General features: G+C 35.8%; 1 protein-coding gene across 4 annotated transcripts in view; it reads left to right on the top strand.

Moving 5' to 3' along the window:
- Positions 1-25722, top strand: part of SOS1 (SOS Ras/Rac guanine nucleotide exchange factor 1) — a 111610-nt gene that overhangs the window by 49353 nt on the left and 36535 nt on the right. For all 4 annotated transcript variants that reach the window (XM_079792256.1, XM_079792254.1, XM_079792253.1 and 1 more), the window contains 4 exons: positions 8040-8150; positions 8227-8325; positions 16761-16888; positions 17663-18318. In XM_079792256.1, coding sequence (XP_079648382.1) covers positions 8040-8150; positions 8227-8325; positions 16761-16888; positions 17663-18318 — 994 coding nt within the window. The remainder of the gene's footprint in view (positions 1-8039; positions 8151-8226; positions 8326-16760; positions 16889-17662; positions 18319-25722) is intronic.

The raw sequence follows: 25722 nt of genomic DNA, 5'->3' as shown, positions 1-25722 counted from the left end.
GTCTGCGGACTGAAAGGTCCCAGGTTCGATTCCGGTCGAGGGCATGTACCTTGGTTGCGGGCACATCCCCAGTAGGGGGTGTGCAGGAGGCAGCTGATCGATGTTTCTCTCTCATCGATGTTTCTAACTCTCTGTCCCTCTCCCTTCCTCTCTGTAAAAAATCAATAAAATATATTTTAAAAAAAAAAAGAAGAAGAAGAAGAAGGACTAAATGTGTTCCATGGAAGTGGGCAAGGCTTCTTGCTTTGAGGCCCTGATTGTAATAGGATAATGGGGAAATCTGCCAACCTGATGCTTATAAGGATTTATAGAAAGTTGTGGACCTGAGGTGAGGATACAAAAACACTGCTTTATAACAAATGTACTTTAAAACCTAACAGAGTATCCCATAATATTAAGCCAATATGATTACAGAGCCTGAGACTGAAAAGTCATTTTAAGAGCAGATTCTGGTTTGAATGAGTGATCATATAGGAATGGGAGAGAAAAAAAGGAAACCAAAAATTTAAAGCCTTCCCCCTAAGAAGTCCATAATACAAAATTCTGAACTACAAGACAAAGTCGAATGCTTGGAATGATGTCTAACTAAACCAACAATTACAAAATGAATTCATTCCAGATTAATTTAATTTTGTACAATAGATTACAAAGAATTTAAAGGAAGTTTAAGATGTTCAACTAGATAAATAAAAGCATATGATCCATTTATAAGAAAGACATTGTGAAACAAAACAGGCAGAAGGAAACAACAAGTAGGTATGAAAAGATATTGGGAATTAAATATACAGGCAGTGTAATAAAAACTCATTATGTAGTATAACATTTACCAGACCTAGTTCAAGGATGAAATTAGTGAATTAGAAGATGAATTGAGGAATTCACTAAGAATGTGACACACAGAGACCAAGATAAGAATATAAAAGGCCAGTTAAGAGTAATAAAGGCTACATTGAAAGGGTTCAATATACATCTAATAGGTGTTTCAGGCAAAGACTGATAGAGGAGCAATATTTGAAGAGATAAAAACTGAAAATTTTCCGGAAATGAAGACACAAGTTTTCAGATTAAAAATGAATTCCAAATATTGGACTGGATAAATTTTTTAAAAACCACAGTCAAAAACACTGTAGTGAAACAATAGAATATGTTATGAACTATGAAAGACAAAGTGGAAACTACAGTGAGAATGACAGGAGGTTTTAACAAGAGGCTAGCAATCAGTGTGTGATATCTTCAAAATAGTTACTAAGGGAAAATAGTGTTTTCTGCCCAACTAAACTTTTATTCAAGAGTTAGTATGTAACTATGTTTGGTGTCAAGTGGTTATTTGAAATATTGGGGAGACCAGTTTGTAAAGTATATGATTGTCTAACCACTATGCTATATACCTGAAATTAATACAAAATAATATTGAATGTAAACTATAATTGAAAAATAAAATTTAAAAAAGAGTGAGCACAAAGATTAAAATAGTAAAATAGCACAAAGATTAAAATCTCATTTGCAAAAGCAAATGAGATTTTTATGACCTTGGAATAGGCAAAGATTTTTTAAACAGGACATAAAAACACTAACCATAAAAGAAAAGATTGATAAACTAGACTACATTAAATGTAAGAATACCTGTTCATCAATAGACAAAATTAAAAGAGTGAAAAGGCAAGCTATAGACTGGGAGACAATATTTGTAATATCTATAACCAATGAAGGACTTGGATCCAGAGTATGTAAAGCACTCCTACAAATCAATAACTAAAAGACAGGCAACTTAGGTTTTTGCAAAAATAGATAAAAGACCTGACAAAAGACCTGAACAAGTACTTCCTAAAAGAACAAACGGTGCTGAACATCATTATTATCAAGGAAATGCGATTTAAAACCATGGAACAGTTGGAACTCTACATTGCTGGTGGAGGGGGTGTAAATTGCTGCAGCTACTTTGGAAAACTGTTTAACATATCTATCTACTAAAGCTAAGAATACAATGTACTCTATGGTCCAGCAGTTTCACTCCTGGGTGTATACAAAAAGAAAAGAATGTTCAACAATGTTTGTTACAAGTTTATTCATAATGGATAATCTGTGATATACTCACACAGTGAAATGCTATAGGGCAGGGGTCCTCAAACTACGGCCCGCGGGCCACATGCGGCCCACCGAGGACATTTATCCGGCCCGCCGGGTGTTTTTGCCGCCGCTGCCTGTCCTGCTTAGCAGCCGACTTAGCAGTGTGCATAGGAATTTGTTCATAGTTTTTTTTTTAAACTATAGTCCGGCCCTCCAACGGTCTGAGGGACAGTGAACTGGCCCCCTGTTTAAAAAGTTTGAGGACCCCTGCTATAGGGTAATAATAAAAGAATGAACTACTGTGTTTTTTTTAAAGGCAACAGTGTTGCGTGAAATAAGACTCAAAATACTATAATTGCATTTGTAGGAAGTTCTTTTAAATATGTAAACAGATCTTTGGGAATAGTGGTTGTTGTAGATAAGTTTTCTTTATCTGAGTGGTGATTATACAGATAATTGCATAAACATAAAAATTCATCAAACTGTGGACTTTATACCTCAATTTAACAAGTAATTCAGAGGGGGAAAAAGTGAGAAACAAATAAAAACAGACTCGAGGGAGAGGTCAATGAGGGAAAATAGGAGACTCATGCAATACTTTAAACAATAAAGAATTTTAAAGAATAATAAAATAAAAGTAAAAACAGACATACATTGACCAAGAGAGTTTCCTACCCATAGGCCCTCATTATAAGAAGTATTGAATGATGTTCTTCAGCAAGAAGAAAAGTTGTACTTAGGGAAGTCAAAGAATACAAGAACTAAAGTTGAGAAATGTGTTGGTAATTTTGATAAACTTTTGAATATTTTAAAAACCGAACTTTTGTGTGTGTGTGTGTGTGTGTGTTTAAAAGGAAAGGTTAAACTAAACTTCTAAGCACCAGTAATAAATTATACAGTGTGTAAAGTGGGCTTGTATTTAGAAAGATAGAAAAATTGAACAACTTTAAATTCTCTTTGAAACTTAGAAAAATTAAAGATAAACTATATTTTGAAGCATAGTAACCTCCATCTTGTATAAAAAACTGTTTGAAACTCTCTACTATTGTTAGATAGTCCCTAGTCCTGTAAACTCTGTCATTATAAACTGTCACTTTAAGACAGTCTGTTATTCTGTAAAATGACTTTTTTTTAGTTCCAATAATAGAAAAAGATAAACTTAACTATCTGACCTTGCAAGCTAGCCATCCAATCTAATAGACTAATACTGATAATAATTATGCCAAGTATAAACTCATTATGTATTCAAGGTTGCAACTGTCTGTAACAATAACTCACACCGAGCCCTTTGTAATATCTGCAAACAAAGAGGCTCGAAACGTATAAATGCGGAAAAACTTCCTGTATGGGTTGCTCAGAGATTTGGAAAAGACACCTCCCTCTGGGCCGCGCACAATAAATGACTCCTAATTAATTGGCTCATTAAGGCATCTTGTATCTCATTCGATGATTGACAATACAACAATTTTATATTGAAAACATTTAGGAGAATCACCAAAAAAAAAAAATAGAAATACTGCCTATAGGTTAAAATGAACAAATGGGGCGGGGTGGGGGGAGGGGAAGAATTATAGTTATCTATATGGAGAGAAAAAATTCTTAGTTCATATCATACACAAAAAGCTATCAATAGATTTAAAATCTAAAAATGAAAAACAAAACTTTAGAAGTTCAGAAGAAAATATAGAACATATTTATGACATTGAGATTGGAAGGGTTTCTTAGCACATAGAAAGTGAAAACCATTAAAGAAGAGATTAAAAGTTTAGAACACCAACTTACACCATACACAAAAATAAATTCAAAGTGGATAAAGGACTTTAAGACGAGAAACCATAAAAATCTTAGAAGACTCCATAGGCAGCAAAATATCAGACATATGTCGAAGCAATATCTTTACTAATACAGCTCCAAGGGCAATGAAAACTAAGAAAATAAACAAATGGGACAACATCAAAATAAAAAGCTTCTGCACAGCAAAAGAAACCATCAACAAAACCCACTGCATGGGAGAACCTATTTGCCAGTGTTATCTCCAATAAGGGTTTAATCTCCAAAATTTACAGAGAACTTATACAACTTAGCAAAAGGAAGATAAATGATCCAATCAAAAAATGGGCAAAGGATCTAAATAGACACTTTTCGAAAGAGGACATACAGAAGGCCAAGAGACATATGAAAACATGCTCAAAGTCACTAATCATCCGAGTGATGCAAATCAAAACAACAATGAGGTACCATCTCACATCTGTCAGAATGGCTATCATCAACAAATCAACAAACGGACAAGTGCTGGAGAGGATGCGGAGAAAAAGGAACCCTCCTGCACTCCTGGTGGGAATGCAGACTGGTGCAGCCACTGTGGAGAACAGTATGGAGTTTCCTCAAAAAGTTAAAAATGGAACTCCCATTTGACCCAGTAATCCCACTTCTAGGAATGTATCCCAAGAAAACATAAACACCAATCAGAAAGGATATATGCACCCCTATGTTCATAGCAGCACAATTCACCATAGCTAAGATTTGGAAACAGCCTAAGTGCCCATCAGCAGATGAGTGGATTAGAAAACTGTGGTACATCTACACAATGGAATTTTACGCTGCTATAAAAAGGAAGGAATTCTTACCATTTGCAACAGCATGGATGGAACTAGAGAGCATTATGCTAAGCGAAATAAGCCAGTCAGAGAAAGGTAAATATCACATGATCACACTCATTTGTGGAATATAATGAACAACAATAGAACAAAAATAGAACCAGAGACATAGAAACATTGAACAGACTGCCCAACCTATGAGGGAAGGTGAGGGAGTGAGGGGGCAAGAAAGCAACCAAAGGACTTGTGTGCATGCATATGAGCAAAACCAATGGACACAGACAGTAAGGGGAGGGGGGTGAGATGTCGGGGGTGGGGGGGGGGAGGAGACTCATGTAATACTCTAAACAATAAAGACTTATAAAAAATTTAAAAAAAACAACAACTTCTGCCCTAGCCAGTTTGGCTCAGTGGATAGAGCATTGGCTTGGGTACTGAAGGGTCCCAGGTTTGATTCCAGTCAGGGGCACATGCCCAGGTTGTGGGTTGGATTCCCAGTAGGGGGCATGCAGGAGGCAGCCAATCAATGATTCTCTCTCATCATTGATGTTTCTATCTCTCTCCCTTTCTGAAATCAATAAAAAAAATATATATTTTAAAGAAAGTTTAAAACTTCTGTTCAAAAAATGATACTTTAAAGTTATGAGGAGCACAAAAGATGAGGTTGAAGTCTACCTTACACCATATACAAACATAACCTCAGAACAGATTAAAGTCCTAAAATAGAAGCTAAAATTATAAAACTCTTGGAAGTAAGCATGGCTAAGTCTTCATGATCTTGGCCTTGGCAAAGGATTCTTAGGTTTTGACACCAAACCCATGAGCTGCACGAGAAAAAATAAGTAATTTGGACTTAAAAATGTTTGTACTTCAAAGGACACCATCAAGAGTGAAAAGATAGCACACAAAATGGGAAAAAGTGTTTACAAATTATATATCTAATAAAGATCTAGTATTCAGTTTTTTTTATAAAGAACTCTTATAAAGAGACATCCCAACTTTAAAACGGGCAAAGGATTTCAATAGGAATTTATCCAAAGAAGATATGCAATAGCAATAAGCACTTGAAAATATGCTTAACAAGATTATTCATTAGTGAAATGCAAAACAAAACTATTATGAAGTACCAGTTCACATTCACTAAGATGGCTATAATTTATTTTTTAAAGAAAGGGAAATAAGTGTTGGTGAGGATGTGGAGAAATTGGAACCCTTATACTTTGCTGGTGGGAATGTAAAATGGTACAATTTTACATAATCCAGGAGATCAGTTCTACCTATAGTGTTTTGTTTTTTAATCTGCAGTATTATAAAATACTAGTAGCCCTGCCCATGAATCTGTGTGCGAGTAGCTCGCTGCCGCTTGCCTCAGCTGGCCGCCCCGCCCACCACCGCTGTAGCTCTCTGCTGCACGTAGCTCAAAGCTCCAACCTCCTGTAGCTCTCCCCCACTTGTAGCTTGCTGCCCTGCCCTCCTGGTGAACAACCATTTGCATATTACCTCTTTATTATATAGGGTTGCTTTTCTGAGCTAGATGGTGAATATAGCAATGTTAGGTTGTTCTCTGTGCATTTCTGTACATTTAGAATATTCTAACAGTTAATACATAGTTATGTATATTATTAAAATGTTTATGAATTTTGTAAGTTTTGCATTTAAACCAGAAAACTAATCATAAATCATCTATTAATTTACACGTGGGTCCTTAGAAGTGCTTGCCATTCTATAAATTTATTCTTAAGAATAAACCTATGTGATTAGAGCTTGGATTCCCAGTTAGTTTTCAATTTTTTTCTCTCAATATTAGCTACTTTAGAATGATGATACTAGGTACTGTTTATGTAGTGCTTATTATGTGCATACCCAATTATAAGCATTTGAATATGATATTTAATTCTTAAAACAACCCCTTGAAGTAGCTGTTATCTACATTTTCCAATGAGGAAGCTGGCTTAGAGAAAGGAAGTAGTTTGTCAAAGGTCACACAGCTAATAAATAGTACAATAAAAATTGGAACTCTGTGACTCTAAAGACATGCTTGTAAGCCACGACACTGTGTAGCTTTTTCTTTATATATATAGTTCTTATAAAAATTCTATAAATAAAGTTTATTGAAAGGGAAGGAGGGCAAACATATCTGCTGTATATGATGTCTAGAGTTCAAGATACCCAAGATAGAAGCATCTGATCACATTGTTTTCTCTCTCCCATTTACTTAATTCATACCTGACTCCTTTCTGTTGTTATTGTTGAAACTCTCCATTCCAGTAAAATCTACTATGAGCTGGGCTGTAATTTCCAATGTTATATTATTATAGAAATTTTCAGTTGGAAAACAATTGAAAGTATTGAAATTGGGAAATGAACTAGGAGCCAGCTTGAGAATTCCGATGACTTGGAATTTTGTGTACCATACTACATTTCACAAAGAACAGAAGTGAGGTCTTCTAATTCCTGATCTTGTGTTGTTGTTAGTCTTTCCTTAAAAAAAGAATCTGATAACATTAAGGCTAATTAATACATAAACGTCATTTTTTTTATCATTCCTTCTTATTTCCTTTTGCTGCATGCCTCCACTAGATGTCCCCTTCCTCTTTCTAGAATTACCCTTCATAGAAAGGAGCTCTTGCTAGAATCTAGAGCATCTTTTTTGTAATTTTGTTTTTTTACCTAGAATATGGCATAAGATGGGAAAGAGTAGCGATCCTACTTCTGCTAAAATCTAGATACCTGCCCTCTTTTTCCTCAGGAATCATCAAAACCAGTATATTATAATCTTTTAGACATAACTATTACAGTTGTTTAGTTTATTAATGATTGGTGATAGTAAATTTTTGGATAATTTGAATTAAATTGTTTGTCTTGTGAAAACTGTAACAATGAATTTTAGATGATTATAAACTGTTAGCTCTGACTTACAGAATGTGAAAGTAAAAGTCTGCCACTAGGAAATGACCATGAGAAAATAAATGTCTGGCACCAGTATCTAAATGTTTATGTAGTTGTAGATATCTATATTCTTTGGTGTTTAGGCTAAGCTTGTTTTTTAGAACCCAAAGTCTCTCAATTCTTATGACCATGTTTGTTGAAAATACTCTACTAGAATCTGTTGATGAGGTGTCATAACATATAAGGATCTCATTACTTATCAGAGTAAATTGATTTACTGTCTTACTTGAGAATATTAGATTTATTTTGTTAAAATTATAATTTATAGCCATGTAATCTTGTTTAGAGGCTTTAAAGGAAATATGTAATCGTGCTGGTAGAGATGTGCCCATAATTTAATTTTTCTGTTTATGGATTGTGGGTGGGTTTTTTTATATTCTACTTTGGAGAAAGATAATTTATGTTTTACCTTCTTTATTTTCCAAGGAACTGGCATTTGATCCATATGAATCATATGCTCGAGATATTTTACGACCTGGTTTTCATGATCGTTTCCTTAGTCAGTTATCAAAGCCTGGAGCGGCACTTTATTTACAGGTATAGTTATTTTTAAATCAAGATATATGATATCTGAAAAATAAACTTAAAAAAATTAAATCACTTTGTTTTCTAGTCAATAGGCGAAGGTTTTAAAGAAGCGGTTCAGTATGTTCTACCCAGACTGCTTCTAGCCCCTGTTTACCACTGTCTACATTACTTTGAACTTTTAAAGGTAAGAAAAGTATTCAATTGTGATACAATTTTTTACCAACTTTTGTATGAATTATGTGAGCACCCATGGACATTAGTCTGTATCTATTTTCTTTTTCTAGTTAAGAAGCAAATACAAATGCATCTGCAAAAATGTGGCATATTTTCTTCAGTTTTAATAGTAAATTTTAAAGCAACGATCAGATATTTTTTATCGTGTGTCCTTATGTTTTGTTTACATTGTTGGTTATTTGGAAACAACATTGGATTTATTTATGCATCCAAGTACCCATTTTGGGATCTCAGCAGATTTAGATACTTAGTTAGTATGAGGATAAGGCCAAATGGGGAAGATTTATTACCTAATTTTTTTAGCTCAAGTTTGCAACTATCTCTATAAAACTGTTTATCTTTACTTTAGAAACAGTGAACTATGTATAACCCCAGTAAAAATTCACCATGTTATCACAATTCAAAATACTCTATTTCAGAAGCATTGACCAAAAGGAAAGGATTCTGTCCCCCACCTTTTTTTTTCCTGTTATACACTGACATTAACTAGGAAAAGGGGGAACCTTACTCTATATAAATTATAATTCAGTAGTGTAGCTTGAAGGTATTACCTTTTAAATATTTTATGTATCTAACTAGAGGCCCGGTGCACAAAATTCGTGCACAGGGGAGGGAGGGGTCCCTTAGCCCGGCCTGCACCCTCTCCAATCCAGGACCCCTCAGGGGATGTCCGACTGCCGGTTTAGGCCCTCAATCTGGTACTGCTGGCTCCTAACTGCTCACTTTCCTGCCTGCCTGATCACCCCTAACCGCCTCTGCCTGCCTGCCTGCCTGCCTGATCGGCCCTAACCCTTCTGCCTGCCTGCCTGATCGCCCCTAACCGTCCTCCCCTGCCGGCCTGATTGCCCCTAACCTCCCTCCCCTGCCAGCCTGATCAGCCCTAACTGTCCTCCCCTGCCACCCTGATCGCCCCTAACTGCTCCCCTGCTGGCCTGATCACCCCTAACCACCTCTGCCTCAGCCCCTGACACCATGGCTTTGTCCAGAAGGAGGACCAGACAACCGGAAGATGTCTGGTCGACCCGGTCTAATTAGCATATTACCCTTTTATTAGTATAGACTAGAGGCCCGGTGCACGAAATTCGTGCACGGAGGGGGGGGTCCCTCAGCCCAGCCTACACCCTCTCCAATCTGGGACCCCTCAAGAGATGTCCCTCTCACAATCCAGGACTGCTGGCTCCCAATTGCTCGCCTGCCTGCCTTCCTGATTGCCCCTAAATCGCTTCTGTCTGCCAGCCTGATCACCCCCTAACCACTCCCATGCCAGCTTGATTGATGTCTAATTGCTCCCCTGCCAGCCTGTTTGCCCCCAACTTCCCTCCTCTGCCGGCCTGGTCACCCCTAACTGCCATCCCCTGCAGGGTTGATTGCCTCCAACTGCCCTCCCTTACAGGCCTGGTGCCTCCCAACTGCCCTCCCCTGCTGGCCATCTTGTGGTGGCCATCTTGTGTCCACATGGGGGCAGGATCTTTGACCACATGGGGGCAGCCATATTGTGTGTTGGATTGATGGTCAATCTGCATATTACTCTTTTATTAGATAGGAGGATAGAGGCCTGGTGCGTGGGTGGGGACCAGCTGGTTTGCCCTGAAGGGTGTCCTGGATCAGGGCGGGGTTCCCTTGGGGCGTGGAGAGGCCTGAGCAAGGGGCCTGTGGTGGTTTGCAGGCCAGCCAAGCTGCTGGTGACCCAAGCAGAGGCCCTGGTATCTGGAATTTATTTACCTTCTACAATTGAAACTTTGTAGCCTGGAGCGGAGGCAAGCCTCCTGCTGGATCCGTGGCTGCCGCTTGGAGTTGTTTACCTTCTATAACTGAAACTTTGTATCCTTGAGTGGAGGCCTGGGCCCGCTAGAGTGTGTGGAAAGCTTAGCTTCTTCTGTTGCCGGGGAAACCCAATGGTAGCCATCTTAGCTGGGGTTAATTTGCATACTCGCCCTGATTGGCTGGTGGGCGTGGCTTGGCTGGTGGGTGTGGCTTATGTAGCGGAGTGATGGTTAATTTGCATACTATCCTTTTATTAGATTATGAATAGCCCTGGCTTGTGTTGATCAGTGGTTAGAGTGTTGGCCCTTACACCAAAGGGTCTTAGGTTCAATTCCCAGTCAAGGTCATGTACCTGGGGTTGCAGGTTGGATCTCCAGCCTGGTCGAGTCGCATGCAGAGGTAACCAATTGATATGTCTCTCTCTGTCTGTCTCTCTCACCCCCAACCCCTCCAAGGCTCCCTTCCACTCTCTCTAAAAAAACAATGAAAAAAGTTACTTGAGTGAGGATTAAAATGTAAATAAATAAAAATAGATTATGGATATGCCCTTAAAATGTAACCTTTTTTTTCAAAAATTTTAAATATGTGAGATAATGTTATTGAACTAGCCCCATTAAGACAATAAAATAAGACATGCCTTAATACTATTATTATTTCTTTAGCTTTTAAGAGAATCGTTTATTAAAGAAAAGTTTTACTTAATATGATTTTGTTATGGAGAATGTATTACTAGAAATCATGTTTATAGTTTGTGGGAGTACATGAAGAAATGGGCTCTCTATAAAGAATCAGTGATGAATAGAAGCCTCTGGATTTGGTAAATTGGAAGACCTCTCATCCCTACATTTCGCTATCTTTCCGCTGGTCTCTTGAACTGAAGTTATATTTCTCAAGTATGAATGTTTGAATTGGGAAAGGACTAAGAGAGCTAAAGCAGAATTCCAGAGCTCTTAGCTCTGTATTCTAGACTTCAAACAAAATACCATTTAAAGTCTTTGGTAATATAGGATAATTGTTTTAAGAGATTAATCAAGAGGAAGCACTTTGTGCATAAAATCATTCTTTACCAACAATTCTTAATAGGAAACCATTGTCAAAATGGGACATTTACAAACAAGTTGGCTGTATAGAATCCTTCTTCATAATGGTATCACTGATAATGGAATTTTTACCTAAAATTGTAATTAAATTCTGAAGGATTAAAATTTATATGAAACCTCAAAGCAGTTATTAATTTATAAATAAGAACAAAAGGCCTTGATGAAGTTTCAGAAAGCTGTAAAACCTAATCATCTTAATAAGAGAAATTAATGATTTACTCCCCCCAAGTATGGGCAATTAAAATTTTTTGGTAACAGTTTTTTTTTTAATAATTGCATCATTCAGCAATTTAAAATATTTCTACTGGTTTAAGCATATTACTGCTAGATTTTTGTGAACTAGACTTGAAGAATAGTCCTTCACTTTCCCCCTTAACATCACAAAAAGTGTAGCCCCAAATGCTTAAGTATGGGAATCATGGAAAAGGATTACAGATAAAAACTGAGAACTATGAGGTGCTGTGGGTGGAAAAGTTAGGATCAAGAACTGAGAAATATTAAACATTTTCCCTCCCAAAGTAGTCTCTCTTTTTTTAATACTATGTAAAACAAATTGGAAAAGGCAAATATGAATCGTGCTACCTCATTCACTTTAAACACCCACTAATGGCCTTCACATGGTGTGCCAAAAACTCTTTGTGAAGAAATATGCTCTGCAGTCCCCTTTTACAAATACCTTGTGTGCATGTGTTAATGGCTTTGGTTTGCTGCTTTTCCAGTTTGGAAATTGGACAATATCAAACATCTTCTACTCTAGACCATTTTTTCTCTACTTTTTTATGCTGTGCATGCATCTGGTTTAAGTGCTATATGCTCAAGACCACTTTTTACACTGTCCATGAGCTAATGTGTTAATACCAGCAATAAGAAATTTAGAAAACATAACTTCTCTCTCTCTGAGTCTCATAAGAATAACCCCAGTAGAGGTCTGTCTTGATTTTATTCCCTTGAACTAGCTTTCTAAATTTAGAAATTATCCTGAAATGATGAGCTCAAAGCTGTGAGCTAAATGGTATTGTATTTGACCACAGATGTTGAATATCTAAAGTTAAACATAGAGTAGTGTAATTTAGGAGCTATTATAAGTCAATAGCTGATTATTGTCCTATTCCAATTTTAAATAAACTAAATTGCTGTGAGGGGCATTTATAGTTTTGGTAATTTTCTCTCAGGTAAGAAAAAAATTATTTTAAAAGGTATTTTATTTTCATAATGAGAGATCCTTACATTTTTAAGTGTTGATTTCCTGCTTAAAGTTTCAGACTCCTTGCTACACTTCAGGTTTTAACTTGCTTTTACATTATTCTTGCATTTTGGCTATTTTTCTCTCATTTCCTCTCCTTCTAGAACTCCAGTTATGTATATTGGTTCTACTACTTTATGTTGTTCCACAAGTCTCTGAAACTTCATTTTTCTTAAATCCCTTTTTCTCATTTTCTTCAATTTGGTAATTTGTATTGATCTGTCAATAGAATTGTTAGTTATTATACTTACTCTAGAATTTCCATTTGGATTTTGTTTGATAGTTTCCAGATATTCCCTCTCTATCCACTTAATAAGACCATGTTTTCCTTTAATTCTTTGAACATGATCATAAAAGCCACTTTGAAGTCTTTCCTAAATCCAACCAACATCTGGGCCCATTTGGAGTCAATTTCTATAAATTGACTTTTTTTCCCCACCCCCCTTTTTTTTTGTATGTGTGCTAGTTAACTCTGGATTTTGTTGTGTTGAGGATTGTTGGTTTTTTGGGGGTTTGGGTTTGGGGGTTTTATACTGGGTTGGGGTGTGTGTGTGTGTGTGTGTGTGTGTGTGTGTGTGTGTGTGTGTTTATTGTTGGTTTTCCTGAACTACATTGCAAATTTGTCTCTTCTGTGTTGTGCAGCAGCTAACACAACCTCTGTTCACTTTTACTTCCTTTTTTTCCAATTTACATGCCTTCTATTTTTACTTGTAGTCTTATTACTGTGGCTAAGACTTCTTTTGCTGTGTAGAACAAGAGTAGTGAAAGGGGACATACCTGTCTTGTTCTTGATCTTAAGGGAAACATTTTTAGTTTTTTCCCATTGAGTATGATGTTGGCTGTGGGTTTGTCATGCATGGCCTTTATCACATTGAGGTATGTTCCCCTCTATCCCTACTTTGCTGGGAGTTTTTATCACAAATGGGTGCTGTATTTTATCAATGCTTTTTCTACATCTATTGATATGATCATGTGGTTTTATCCTTCAGTTTGTTTATGTGGTTTATCACGTTTATTGATTTATAGATATTGTACCAACCTTGCATCCCTGGAATGAATCCCACTTGATCATGGTATATGATCTTTTTAATGTATTGCTGGATCCTGTTTGTTAATTTGTTGAGGATTTTAGCATCTATGTTCATCAGGGATATTGGCCTATAATTTTCTTTCTTTTAGTGTCTTTATCTGGTTTTGGAATTAGGGTAAAACTGGCCTTGAAAAATGACCTTGGAAGTCTTCCTTCCTCTCTAATTTTTTGTAATAGTTTGAAAAGGATAGGTGTTTGTTCTTCTTTGAATATTTGATAAATTTCATCGTGAAGCCATCCAGTCCATGATTTTTGTTTGTTGGGGTTTTTTAAATTACTGCTTCAATTTCATTAGTTGTAATCTATCCAGATTCTCTGATTCTTTCTGATTTAGTTTTGGAAGATTGTATGTTTCTAAGAATTTAACCATTTCATCCAGATTGTCCAATTTGTTGGCATATGATTGTTTGTAATATTTTCTTACAATCCTTTGTATTTCTGTGGAGTCAGTTACTTTCATTTCTGATTTTATTTATTTGGGGTCCTCTCTCTCTTATTCTTGATGAGACTAGATAAAAGCTTGTCAATCCTGTCCATCTCTTCAAACAACCAACTCTTGGTTTCATTGATCTTTTGTATTGTTTTTTAGACTATTTCATTTATTTCTGCTCTGATTTTTATTATTTCCTTTTTTCTACTCACTTTGGGCTTTGTTTATTGTCCTTTTTCTAGTTCCTTTAAGTGTAAAGTTAGAGTGTTTATTTGAGATTTTTCTTATTTCTTGAGGTAGGCCTGTAATGCTATGAATTTTCCTCTTAGGACTGCTTTCACTGTGGGACCCAGTGTGGCAATCTTTGATCACCTGAGCTGGGTGCCCTAGGAATGTCCCTTGTGTGGGTTATGTGGCCCTGTTGTAATTGAGCTTTGATTTCTATTGACCAGTTTGTGCCTGGCTGGCTGGCAATGAGGATCGGCCTGTATCACAGTGTATGAGCTGCTGTGCAGGTGCTGACCACACAAAGCAGAATTTGCCTCAGTAGGGTCTGGTGCCTGCCAAGAACTCCCTTTGGATATGCTGTTTATGAAGCTAATTGGATCCTGTTCTGATGTTGTCTGAAGCTGGCCACTGGGTGTGTTGGTTTTGGGGCTTCTTGGGAATGACTGGTGCTGGCCAATGTCAGATGCTGCCTATGACTGGCCCTTGGCAGCCTGTTTGGAGCTACAAAGTGATTCACAATTTGTGGCTGCCTTGGCTGGGCCTATGTGTGCATGGAAAGGACCAAGCTATGCACCAAGGCCAGCTTTTATCAGCACCAGGGCTAGGGCAGGTCAGCAAAAGTCCCGAGGTCCCGTGAGACCCACGTCCATCTGCTGGCTGCCTATTTGTCTCAGTCACTGAAAGAGCCTCTGGCGGTACTTGAGTTGCATGAGGTAGATTCTCAGTGAGAATCCAGGTAGGGGAGAATGGTGTTCACCAGAATGATACGGGTTCAAACTCCGTGCCAGTGTTGGGTGTGAGGCCATTCAGCAAATGTCCCAGGATATACCAAATTTAGCTGCCACCTGCTGGTTGCCCGCAGACCTTTGTGTTGGGCCAGGGTCTCGGGAGTCGTCAGGGAGAGGCCCACAGAATTTGTCAAGCCAAATTAGACCACAATTTGGTCATACTCTGCACTGATCTCATGTGCAAGGGTAAAATGGCCCCCATTCCAGAACCACACAACTCAGTCTGTCCAAGATTCTGCTGGCAGGCCCAGTGCAGCAGGGTGGTGCTGCTGGGAGCCAGTTGAGTGGGGCTAGAGGATCTCCCATGAGGGGGAAGTACCAGTCAGGTTCATGGGTAAGTGGGGGGAATGGCCCTTGCCCCAAAGCTACACCACTCAGTCATTGACATCTCCTGAGTCTGTCCATACCTCTACACCCTAACCCAGGTAGCTGACTCCTCAGGAGGGCATGAGCTCTGCAGGATGGGGCAACAGGGAATCCAAAGGGTGGGACTATTGCATTCCCCCAGGCTGATATCATATGGAGGGGAGTACCACCCAAGAAAGATGGCATCTGCCAGTGTTGGAGAGGGACTAAGCACAGGGGTCCTGGCAGCTGTCTCTATAGCTGTCTCCCCAGAGCCACAAATCCCAGTCTCTTCTCATGGGACTCCAGTCTGCTCCCACTCTCTCAGCCAGAGCCTAGGGTGAGTGGCTGCAAATGATATTTTGTGTGTTGGACCTTTACAAGGGTACCTGTGTCTCTATGACTCCTGTTTCTCCCTGGCCGACAGAATTCCCACTGATTTTCATGGCCAGGTGTTATGTGCGTGCCTCTTCCTGGCTCTGATGCTCTGGGATGGGGAACCAAGCTTGGGGTTGAGACCCCAGCTCCTCAGGAGGAACCTCTGCAGCTGAGATATCCCTCTTCAGTCTCTGCCCTTCCTACCAATCTGAATGGCTTTTGTAAATTCTTGGTTATAAGTCTTCTCTTCAGTTAGTCTTCAGTTGGTTGTTCAAGTTGATTGTTGTATATTTTAGTAGTAATTCCAATTTGGTCCTGGGAGGAGGTGATTGTAACATCCATCTACACCACCACCATCTTGGATTATCTCAGAGTGCTTTGATTTTTTAATAACAAACCTATAAAGTAGGCAGGGCAGGTTTTTTATTAAAATACTAAAAAACTTATATGACAGATGAGAAATGTGAAGCTAAGAAATCAATTAATTTGCCCCAAGGTCACACAGAAGTAGAGTTAAAATTTGATCCTTAATTGTGTATCAAGTTTCTTTCCATTATATTGCATCTTTTTCTGTACATTTATCTTTTTTATCATCCCATTACCTACAACATTAATATTGGAATCAGAAACCTAAGGCTAAATTCCACACTGCCAAAAAAAAAAAAAAAAAAGCTCACCTATGTGCCTCCTGCTGTTCAAAGTCCTATGAAGTTAAAAAAAAAAATGTATATCACTCATTTCTTTTCAGTAATATGTGTCTGAGAAACTGCATATTACTGCCTGTCACAAGGGTGTGAATTCTTTTCTCCTCTTTTTTTTTTTAATGTGGAAAATTTGCATGTTGATATGGATAGTAATATATAAAGAAGAAAAAGACTCTTAATATATTTTGACATGTTTAAAAGTTTTATTGTGGTAGGAAGAATCAGTGTTAGCTTTATCCTTAAATGAAATGGGCTTATTTATTTATTGGTCCAAAACTGTTCTACTAGTTTAGATTTGTCATTTTCACTCTACAGCAATTAGAAGAAAAGAGTGAAGATCAAGAAGACAAGGAATGTTTGAAACAAGCAATAACAGCTTTACTTAATGTTCAGAGTGGGATGGAAAAAATATGTTCTAAAAGTCTTGCAAAACGAAGACTGAGGTGAATATTTTTGCTTTTTTATAATCCTTTTTTTTCACCTTGAATATTATGGTATAAATTCAGAGATCCCAGTTCCCTTCTCAAGTAAACAATGAAAAAATAGTTTTAGTGACAAGCTTGCTCTTTCAGAGGAAGTGACATCAAAGCCAAGAGAATTTGTTATTGTTTGAAAAACCTTTCATATTGTGCATTTTCCTTGCATACTCCCAGACAAGACCTCCTGAGAGTCAACTGGTAAGCTAAAGGAGAGATAGAGCAAAATGTATTGGATAGCTTTATATCAACATCATTGTTCTGTCAAAGTATCCCTTATTTTAGGGAGTATATAATTTGAGGCATTAATTCTGGTAATATTGCTTCCAGTTTCCTAATGATAATATGTGCATGTTTTTTTAACTTTGGGTCTTCTTGAGCATTTCTAAATAATTTTTTAAACCTCTTAAGTTACTATTTTTCACTATATTGGGCTATTTTATAATATTTGTTATTCTAAATATCTGTAGCCAAGGTAAAAAATAATTATTCTGTAGCTGAATTTATAAGGCAGAATTTTGTCAATAGTCATTTTTCTTTTTAGAGCACTAAAAGAAATGTCCTACTGTGTTGCTTCAGTTTCCAAAATTGTGCAATTTTGTAACACTAGCATCTTTCTAGAATTAGTGAGAACCTTCCCAACGGAACTTTTTAAAATACACTTTTACATTGCCCTTTATTTACATGAATTTTAGATTCGCTGTCATCTGTGTACTAATGATGTTTTTTCCTTTATCCCAGTGAATCTGCATGTCGGTTTTATAGTCAGCAAATGAAGGGGAAACAACTAGCAATCAAGAAGATGAATGAGATTCAGAAGAATATTGATGGTTGGGAGGGAAAAGACATTGGACAGTGTTGCAATGAGTTTATAATGGAAGGAACTCTTACACGTGTAGGAGCCAAACATGAGAGACACATATTTCTTTTTGATGGCTTAATGATTTGCTGTAAATCAAATCATGGGCAGCCAAGACTTCCTGGTGCTAGCAATGCAGAATATCGTCTTAAAGAAAAGTTTTTTATGAGAAAGGTACAAATTAATGACAAAGATGACACCAGTGAGTACAAGCATGCTTTTGAAATAATTTTAAAAGATGAAAATAGTGTTATATTTTCTGCCAAGTCAGCTGAAGAGAAAAACAATTGGATGGCAGCATTGATATCTTTACAGTACCGGAGTACACTGGAAAGGATGCTTGATGTGACAATGCTACAGGAAGAGAAGGAGGAGCAGATGAGGCTCCCTAGTGCTGATGTTTATAGATTTGCAGAACCTGACTCTGAAGAGAATATAATATTTGAAGAAAACATGCAGCCCAAGGCTGGAATTCCAATTATCAAAGCAGGAACTGTTATTAAACTTATAGAGAGGCTCACATACCATATGTACGCAGGTAAGAAATAAGAAGTTGCCTATGACTTTTATTTTCCTGCTTCAGGCTGATTTTCTTTGCTGCACTGGTCATTGTGCCTAAAATAGAAAGCAAACTAACACAAGACCTCCGCATTATCAGAGTTCTTTTTTTTTTTTTTAATTGAAAATACTGCTGTTTATATTTCTTTGAAATTTTATACTTTTTCCTATCACATTTACATATATTATTTTAACTTTACAACTAGAGTTATAAATGAGAAACTAAATGTCACTTAGCTAAATTTATCCAGTTAGAAAGTGGCAGCAACAAAACTAAAAGTAGTGATAAATCATTATCATTAGGGTCTTTCTTGAAACTTTTTTACACCTCTGCCTTTTTTTCTTTCTATTATAAAATCAGTTAAAATATTAATATACATCCATCACCAAAATTGTGCTAGCAGTACAAATATATACAACATTGCTTTTTCTTAATTTCCATTCCTAAAAATGAACTAAATTTAGCAATCCTGGAAATCATTTAAGTTTTCAGTTTCTTTGTTTGTTTTGCTTTTTACAACTGCTATTATTGAAGAAAACAGTTTCACCTTAGTAGGGCAATATTTAAAGACAAACATGTCCAAAACACCTACAAAGATTGCTAGAGGCTGAATTAAATATAATGTTTAAGAGGTAAGGAACACATATGATTCGTTTTTAAGTAATTTTATTTCTTCTAATAAAGTTAAGTAACAAATGATAATCAAATGTTCTTCAACCTTCAACTTCCCTACATACTCAGAGGTTTGATAATTGTAAAGTACTGTAGAGTGTGGTATAGTAGAAAGAGCATTGAATTTGGATTTATACCTTCATTCTATTATAGTTCCTTAAGGTCTCAGAACCTTAGTTTTTCATCTCAAAAATCAACATCACAACAGCTACCTTAAAATATTGTTGGAGAGAATAAATGAAATACTATATGTCAAAGCTCTTGTAAATGTACATGCAAACTTATTTTCAGAGAATGTTTTTATTACCAAAACATACAAAATCAAATGTAAGTATTCTTAAATAGTTGAAAGTGGACGTTAACCTAAATCTTCATATTTCTTGCTTAAATATATTCTTATCTCTAGGAGAAGTGTGTTTCTGGGGAATTTTTTTTTTTTTTTTCAGTTTTAAAGTCCTATAAATGGGTTCTCACTTCTCTCTAGAAACAGTTCTGGAACCAGTTAAATTAACCTTTAAATATATCCATTAATCCACTGTAATAAAGGTGAATAGTATTTGATATTTTCAATCAATTTGATGCATTAATGTCCAGTCAGAACTATTTATATGTCCTGGAAATTATCAGGGCCACCTTGCAAAAATGTAGAATTAGGTTAGAATATTTTTATCAGTGACATCAAAGCACTTTATAAATATAAAATTGTTTCATTATCTCCACATGTCTCTGGGATGAGTAAGCCAGTGTTTTGTTTTTAGTTTTTATTTGTCCTCTAATTGGTAGTTCTTTTGCTAGCCTTTTTCATAGCAAAATAATAGTGTTTTCCATAAGCTAATTTTAAAAGCAGTTTGGCTTTTAAACTAAGCCTGAGGCTGAAATATGATGAATATAGGAAAGAAGACTAGTCTGGGATTCCAGTTTTACTATTGATTTTTCACTTAGAAACTTCTATAATTAGTGTATTCATTTTACTGACCCCGAAATAAGTAAAGGCACAGGAAATTTAAATAAGTTGCCTACGATTTTTTTAAAAAAAGAAATAGATTATTCTGTCATCTTTTTTACATATGAAACTTTTTGAGAGAAGGTACAATTATCAGTAATTAATATATCTTACATATTTAGTTGATTTTCATTAACTTCTCTTTAAGATCTAGAATACACTACAAAAATGTTTTATTAAATTACCCAAATTTTGTGGTTACAAAATACTTATTTCTTTGCTACTTTTTTTCTTTTATTGTTTAAAGTATTACAAATAGTAGAAGATATGTCTCCTTTTTCCCCTATTGACCACCCTCCAGCCTTCCCCCCCCCGCCACACACACACACACACACACACACACACACACACACACACACACACATGCCTTCACCCTCCTAGTGTCTGTGTCCATTGGTTATGCTTATATGCATGCATACAAGTCATTTGGTTGAAATTTTTAAGGTTATGAAAGTTCAGTTTGTTCTTCTTGACACATCATTCTGATTTTTTAGTGTCTTAGAAGATTCACAGAATTTTTTAGCTTAAGCTTTCTAAATTGTCCATTTTATTTTAAAAACCTTTGAGTTCTTATACTGTTTAGAGTAAAATTAATCCTCCCAATCAATAGTAAAACTCCTAAGACAGAAGTTTTACTATCTTTTCCAATAGAGAAATATAAGTTGCAAATGCTGAAGAAGACTTACTAGTGTTTATTATCATGTCAGTGGTATTTGAACTGGAAGACATTTGATCCCAAAATTTGTAATATAATTGCTTCTATAAAACTCAATTGTTAATGATTAAAATTTTATTTAAGTTACATGCTATATATATCACAGAAATAATTGTTAATGCTAAAAATTTTCTTTAAACTGCTGTATTTCACAGATCTAACTTGTAATTATTAATAAGTAGTTGTAAAACTACAAGTATTTTTTTCTGGAGTACAGTGCCTTTAATTATTTTGAAGGAAGGCACTTTTTTTTTTTCACTTTATGGACCTTTTTATTTTTATTTTTTGAGGACACTTAAAAACAAACTAAATTTGAACAAGCATAGCTGCCAGTTTTTCTATAAAGTTGGCAGTCTTCTCTTAATGTACACGCTAGCCAAGTTTGTGGACAGAGTACTTTTGGCATGGTATTATGTTAGCTACTTTTGATAGTTGCTCTCATTTACATTAATTTTTAGTTTTTGAATAGAATGATATTTTAAATGGACATCTTTTTAATTAATATAAAATACTTAAATTTCTAGATTTATAGAACTTTGCAAAGTATATTCAAATTTAAATTGACAAGATTGTCTTTTCTTTTCTTTTTTAAGTTTTTAAAAAATTCCTTTCCTTAATTTCTTAAAGAATAAAATGCCAGTATTGGTTTTAAAAGTGTGTGGCTAAGTTTTTTAACATTTTTCTTTTCCTCTTTTGAAGCTTAATTTACACTATTTTAACTTAAGTCATTACTATGTTACTGGTATAACTAGAATCCACAAGCAGTTTTTTTGAGTTGTGTTTACAGCACATACAAATTAGTAGTATTAGTTTGTTTGGGCTCTCTGTAGGGTCTGTTACTGACTGTATTACTGCCAATAGAGTGCTTTTAATAGACCATCGATAAATTTGTAAAACATGAAAGCAATAATTTTTAACAGTTATTTCTCTTCCAGTTCACATGAACTCTGAGTCCTCACTGCAATGATAACAGATCAAATTACCATTTGTTTTACGAACTATTGGTCTGCTCTTTTCTTTTTTTTGAGAGGGTGGGGGTTGGTTAGTTGGTTGGTAGGTATTTATTGGAGAACATACAGTGCAAGTTGTGGCTTACATTGAAACAAAAGCTAAAATTTAACTTGCACATTTAATTATATTGTATAGAGTTATAATAAAAGACATTGATTATAATACAATGAGAAACTAGTAACTATCAAGAACTACTTACAGGAAATTTTTTAGATTATAGGTTGGTCACACATTGTCATAAAAAGCAAAAGAGAAACTAGTTTAATATTACTTAATTCAGACTTCACTTTGTCTCCAGTTAACTTGATCTCTCAAGTATTTTAGCAATAATTTATTAAATAAAGCTATAGATTACTAATGTTAGATGAGGTGACCAATTCCTCAATTTATAGACAAAAACCCATGGCCCCTGAAGCTTATGTGATTTGCCAGAAGTCATATCAGCAGGTAATTACAGAATGAAGACTAGACTTTAGGTTTCTTGACCCGTAATAGAATGTACTTTCTACCTTGTTACACTGACTCATACAAAGTGAATTCTTTTAATTATAATATTTTTATTATGTGTAGTGAATAATAAAAATAAAGAAACGTACTTGCTTGCCTGTCCGGCGTGGCTCAGTGGTTGAGCGTCGACCTATGAACCAGGAGGTCAGGGCACATGCCCAGGTTGCGGGCTCAATCCCCAGTCTGGGGCATGCAGGAGGCAGGCAATTGATTATTCTCTCTCATCATTGATGTTTCTGTCTCTCCCTCTCCCTCCCTTTCTGAAGTCAATAAAAAAATATTTTTCTTTTAAAAAAAAGAAACTTACTTGCTTGGTTTGAATTGCTAGTAATACAAATGGTTTATTAATTTCTGGAAAACAGGTCTACTATGAAGATATAGTCCGAGTAATTTTCTTTCTTATTAAAGTAGGTAATAAGTTCTAACTGTAAACTTTCATTTTAATGCAATTATTTTACTATATAGTTACATACTGGTCATCATAATTTTAGTTTTAACAAAACCCAGTCATTAGTCTATCGGTGATGTTTGCTCTGTAATGGAAAGCTTTCTGGGAGAAAAAATTAAATGTAGGTGAGTTAGAGAGTGCTTACTTGCTTAAAAGATTGCAACAGGGTCTTATATGGAATCTAAGATCCAGTCTCTCAGAGCCAGTATTTCTGGACATATAATAATTCACTAAATATATCAGAACTTTGGAATTCACCCGAAGTGCTAGGGGGGAAATTATCTACTTAGATGGAACATTCTGAATCCAGCAGGGATATGAAGAGAACTTCCTTATCTATACAGTAAGAAGGCACAAAGCAACATGCATAAAGAAGAGGAGAGTAGGAATTTCACTTTGGTTATAGTTACAGGACGTAAAGTACAAATTAATATTGAGACTTAAAACAACATGAGTAAAGAAATGTTTGGTGATGCTATGTCTGCTTTGTTATTATATTTTAGACAAATGAGGTGACCTTGAGGTAGAGGTAATAATTCAGAACTGACATTATATGGAAATAAAAGCTTTTCACATTGAAGTGTGGGGAAAAGGTGTTTCCCATGCATGGTGAACTTCCCTTTCGTGGAAAACGATACTGAAAAAAAAGGCCAGTTGATATTTTTCTTTAAAATATTAACTGATATTTTATGCCTTCATATAGAAAATCCTCAAAAATTTGTATCAGATATTTTTTGAGTTTGTGTACTGTATAAGCTCAGTTTGTGTGTTTTAATTTAGGGGGGAAAAACCCTTTTCATTAGTTTTTGATCTATAGGGCAGTACTGTTCTATTTTTAAATTCTTTTTTTTTTTTTTAAGTGTTTGTGCGTCAGCGTAGCGGTCTGTTTCCTTTTGTAAGGAATTCAAGAGTGATTGTTTATAAATCCTTGTTGAGGAGCTTATTGTTTCTTGTAGCTTTTTAAATGGCTGTATTAAAGGGAGAATGATCACGTGAACACACATCCTGATGAACAGTGTTTCACTGTGGTGGCTGGGGGAAGGGTATTCTTTACATAAATAACTCTAGGTAATAAATATCTCATAAATTTCATTGACCTTGCCAAATAAAATGTCAAGTATTGATCAAAATAAGTACATAAGATAAAAAGGATTGAATTTATCACCTCAAATCTAGTATGCTATATTCTGAACATTAATGTAAGTATATTCTGGGTTCCTCAGATTTTGAAGAACTGTGCAATAAAATACTGTATAAGAACCGTTTTTAGAGTGAGGGAGATGGGCAGCTAGAAAACCAGCAGAAAATAGTAACTATAACTCATGTTTGAAATAACCTGGGCTTAGACCAGGGACCTGATGGGAGTTGGCAGGTATTTGATTAGAGAGAGGGATGCTGAGCAGCCAGAAGAGAAAAACCACAGAGGAAGTTTTTGCCATTGCTTATATTGAAATCTACTAGGGTTTAGTTTAAGAAAGAGGTTTGTGGAATTACATCCATAAGCAAGTGATAAACAGAAAAAGGAGAATATCAAAATAGTTGATTTTAATTTTCTCCACAAATATTTGTTTATGCTTATATTTTAAAATCAAACCAACCTGGCTTTTGTATTTTTATGCATTTGCCTTTCATTGTCTCTGAAATAATCATTTTATAATATAGGTAGATAACTGCTACTCATAACTAATAGAGGCGATATGAAACCTAGCTTTTATGATTACCTGATAAATGTAAGTAGGTCCTTCGTTTTCCTTTTAAGAAAATTTATTTATTGATTTGAGAGAGAGAGAGAGAGAGAGAGAGAGAGAGAGAGAAACAGTTTGTTTGTTGCACTTATGTATGCATTCATTGGTTGTTTCTTGTATGTGCCCTGACCTGAGATAGAACCCGCATCTTTGGCATATGGGAATGATGCTCTAACCAACTGAGCTACCCAGACAGGGCCAGTTCTTTGTTTTCTTACAAAATTATATAACCTATCTTTATTGGTGGGTATTTTAAAAATATCAATTATCTTAGTCCTTTACATCATCAATAAGGTAAAGTGTAGTGTGACATGGTATATGTTATAATCAGTGATACGTTACAATCACTGAAATGGGCAAATCAATAGAAATAAAATTAGCTTCTGGAATATGTACCCTTTTTGTATAAAATTTAAAATGCAGATGTTATGTCCTCTATTAATAAAAGTTTTTCATTCATTAGTAGATTTCCACTGCGTTAGACTAAAAATAGAGTCTAAATTACTAAATCCTGGTAATATATGCAGCCTTTAAGAGAATTTTTTGAAAGTACTTAAACTTTTGCCAAATTTTCTTGGTTTATTTTTAGCCTCTGCTGGTTTCTTTCTTTTGGCAAGACTCCTCATTTCTAATCAAGCTAAAAACAACTTAAACTTGAGTCACTTTAGAACTTAGTACAACTGATGATTGTGGGAGTGTTTATTTCACTGCCAGCTTCAGAAACTTCTGAATACAGTGTACAGGAAGGTACAGTTGCTATTTCCTAAAGTCTGGAAGAAGGCTTAACAAGAAATACAGAATCACAATTAGACTGCTAATTTTTCGACAACTTTCTATTGCCTTTGCCCAAGATTAGAAGTTTATAACTATATTCTGAACTAATATTTTATGTAAATTTCTATACTGATTATATAATTCATGGATTCCTTCTTTTCTGGTTAGATCTCATGGCGGTGTAAACCTTAAGGGATCCTTTAACCCAGGGAGGTTATGTGATACAGTAGGGGAAAAAAAATCAGGAATTACACAATCTAGGTTATGGTACCATCTCTGTCACTCTTGTGTGACCCTTGATAACTCTTAGTTACTTCTCTCATATGTAGAAAAGAAAAAATATCCCAGGCCCTATCAGTTCAGGGAAATTCTGTGGAATAAATTATGAGAATGCTGTCTGAGAACCTTGCAGAACAGACATCAGGAATTGATGGGATCCCCTGGACCGTGTGGCACTGATGCACATCATGACTTCTCAGCATTGTCATCAGTTACTAATGGACTAAAA

Source organism: Cnephaeus nilssonii, assembly GCF_951640355.1.
Source record: "Cnephaeus nilssonii genome assembly, chromosome: 15".
In the NCBI taxonomy this organism is placed as follows: domain Eukaryota; kingdom Metazoa; phylum Chordata; class Mammalia; order Chiroptera; family Vespertilionidae; genus Cnephaeus; species Cnephaeus nilssonii.
The sequence above is the reverse complement of the archived record's forward strand: the minus strand, read 5'-3'. Positions and strand labels throughout refer to the sequence as shown.